At 55.2% G+C, this 3113-nt stretch overlaps 1 protein-coding gene across 5 annotated transcripts in view; it reads left to right on the top strand.

The window, feature by feature from the left end:
* The window catches only part of GRB7 (growth factor receptor bound protein 7), a 55043-nt gene that overhangs the window by 38077 nt on the left and 13853 nt on the right, over positions 1-3113 (top strand). For all 5 annotated transcript variants that reach the window (XM_025202881.1, XM_025202882.1, XM_025202880.1 and 2 more), the window contains 2 exons: positions 1884-2040; positions 2493-2614. In XM_025202881.1, the coding sequence (XP_025058666.1) occupies positions 1884-2040; positions 2493-2614 (279 nt within the window). The remainder of the gene's footprint in view (positions 1-1883; positions 2041-2492; positions 2615-3113) is intronic.

The raw sequence follows: 3113 nt of genomic DNA, 5'->3' as shown, positions 1-3113 counted from the left end.
TACACAGTGGCGGCTTCCCTGCAGGAGGGACGCAGCACCCCACCGGAAAGGTCACTCCTATCCCTGGTACAACCACCACACCTCCAGCGACCTTTTTCCTTCTAGCCCAAACACATGCCCTGCAGGGAATCTCACACCCCTGTTATCCTTGCAGCTGGCAGTCCTAGGCTGTTAAACATTAGACCATGTTAAGAGCAGTGCCCGGTCCCTTAGGATGGGGGAGGGGACAGCTTACACATGCGCTTGGGATCTTGCTGTAGCCTCCTATTCCGCACCTGCCAGAACATCTTTGTCTGGCTGTCCCCCTCCCCAATGCCCGTCAGGCCCCCTGGGGCACATCGCTCCAGGAGGATGGTGGGGTGAGACCAGGAGATCCATGCCATGGGGCAGGGGCACTGTCTCTACTCCTTACCCCAAGCCTGGACCCCCACAGGCTTTAGACAATGGTTGTTGTGGGGAGGTGACCCACCAGGGACACTGCCCAGGCCAGGATGGGCCTTGTTCTCCTTTCCCTGCCCTGCCTCCCTCTGCTGCTCTGGGTTCACCACCAAGGGCCAAGCAGCCCTTGGGCTAGGCTCTCGGAGTGTCTTGGATGCTCCCCCCATGCGCTGCCCTGAGCAACCTGCACCTAGGCTGCCACACAAAGCAAGGCCAAAGTTACCTGGCAACTGGGTCTCTGGGCAACCAGAGTCCTTGGCACCCATTCCCTCAGGTGCGGCAGGAAAAGGGCACTTGGAGGCAGGGAGAGCACCCTGCAGCCATTAGTAATCTGGGGGCAGGTTGAAAGCCATGGGGAGTGAAGGGCAAAGGGCATTAGGTTGCTGAGCCCCAGTCAGCCTACAGGATTTGTATCTCCAGGGGCCAAACCACTCCTAGAACCAGAGACAAGGCCTAAGCACTGCCTGTGAACCAGCTGCAGGGCGGGGGCTGGGGGGAGACTTGCAGAGCTGGTGTCTCATGGGCTCTCCAGGGATAAGAACCAGGCTGTTTAGCTCCAACACAGAACCAATGTTCAGCACTGGTATTAAAGCAGCCCCTCTACTAGCTAGCAGCAGAAATAGGTTCTTATCTTCTTCCCTGACACCAATGCTGGGATGCTACATCTGGTGCGTCACCTATAGTCTGACCACAAGGGACCCCAATCCAGAGGTTTCTGGCTAGAGGGTCTTGCCCCTCCACTCTGGGTCAGACCAATCACCATATTTGGGGTCAGGAAGGAATTTTACCCCATAGTCAGATTGGTATGGATCATGGAGGGGGCAGGGAGGAGGGTTGCTTTCCTCTGTAGTGGAGGATGTAGCCCTGTACCAGGGACCTCTTGAGCGTATACTTTTAAGATTTCATAGAAGCAGGATGTTGGCTGCTGTGGTTCCCCTACTTTACCTGTGGCAGATTAAGGTGTTAAGTCTGTGTTGTGTCAGGGATGACAGTAGTCTGATGTAGAGTTTAGATTATGGATTGCATAGGGCTGATCCTGACTCAGGGAGGGGGTTGGACTAGATGACCTCTGGACGTCTCTTCCAGCCCTACTTCTCTATCACTCTATAACCCAGCTGAGAGCTAATGGGGGCACAGAGGAACCTACACTTGTCTGCTTTCCAGATTCTTACTGGAGCAGCTGGCACTGGAAACTAGATGATTGGAGCTCAGGGGTGATCCAGATCACCAATGCCTGTATATACCCTGGGGGGAAGCTAAACCTCTGCAGGTCTTGGGTTTGTTCTTGGGATGACTGATATAGCTCCCATCCCTAGCTCTTGCCTCTGCAGCAGGAAGTATTGGCCCCAGGATCGGATGCTTTCCAATCTGAGGCAAGGGATAGAAGGGAACTGCAACAGGGGCTGTACTCAACCTGGCATCACACCTCTGCCTTTTCCCTGCAGGTGGTGAAGGTCTTCAGTGAAGATGGCACTTGCCGTTCTGTGGAGGTCACGGCGGGTGCCACAGCACGCCATGTCTGTGAGATGCTGGTGCAGAAGACCCATGCCCTCCATGATGACAGCTGGTCCCTGGTGGAGTTGCATCAGCACCTGGCACTGGGTGAGCAGATAGGCACATCCCAGGGACATCTTGTATAGCCAGCTTTGTGTGTGCATGGCCACCACTGTATTACTTGTGTGCAACTTCAGGCTCAAAGGGTGGGGAGACGAGCACAACCAGCTGTGTGCCCGTGGAACCAGGAACATGCAAACACATTTATGCAACTGGGTGCTTGGGGCTGGGTGGGACTCACCTGGCCAGCTCTGCCGGCAAACATCTGCATGCAGCCACAGGCTGGGGACGTATCAAATCAGAGACCCTCAGCAACCATAGCTGAAGCTTCTGTTGCTTGTGGCAAGTGACCCACTGGCACAGCTGGGAGTAGGTAGCAAAGCACTGTCATTGCTGGGGCCACTTCTAGAGGGAGACAGGGAGGCACCAGCTAAGCCAGAATGGTATGGTGCCAAACAGCAGGCAGGGCTGTTCCTAACATGGGATTTTCCCCTCTGCAGAGCGGTGCCTGGAAGACCATGAGTCTGTGGTGGAGGTGCAGTCCACTTGGCCTGTAGGGGGGGACTGCAAGTTTTTTTTCCGGAAGAACTTTGCCAAGTATGAGCTGTTCAAAAGCTCCCCAGTAAGTGCATGCTGGGGACCTGCCTCGTACAGACACTGGAATTCAATCAGGTTCCCTTGTTCCAGCTGGTGGGATGAAGTCAGTGTGTCCCACCAAGTCTCAGGGGGCAGGATGCCCAGAGAAGATCCCTGGAACAGAGAATAGCTCAGCCTCAGGGCTCTCAGCCAACCCAGACTGTGCATCAACCCCGATCAGAGGGGAGAAAGGTGCTCACTGGAGGGGTCCCCGAAGTTGCCATATTCTTGGAGGATCTGTCTGCTTTCCCCTCTCCAGACTTCTCAGGCATTTGAATTTGCTTAGCTAGAGATGTGCACCAAACACACTAATGCTGCTGGGCTTGAGAGTTTCCCTCCTGCTGCCCAGAGATCAGCAGGAGGGGTATGCCAATTTGCCAGCCCCCCAGTGTGTTAAGTCCTGCCTGTTGTAAGGCCACTGGTCTTGCCTCAAGGGAAGCTGGTCTGGCCCCTACCAAAATGTCAGCTGTTGCTGTGATGCCTCA

Source organism: Alligator sinensis, unplaced genomic scaffold (genome assembly GCF_000455745.1).
Source record: "Alligator sinensis unplaced genomic scaffold, ASM45574v1 scaffold886_1, whole genome shotgun sequence".
In the NCBI taxonomy this organism is placed as follows: Eukaryota; Metazoa; Chordata; order Crocodylia; family Alligatoridae; genus Alligator; species Alligator sinensis.
Note: the sequence above shows the minus strand (reverse complement) of the source record. Positions and strands in the feature narration are given on the sequence as shown.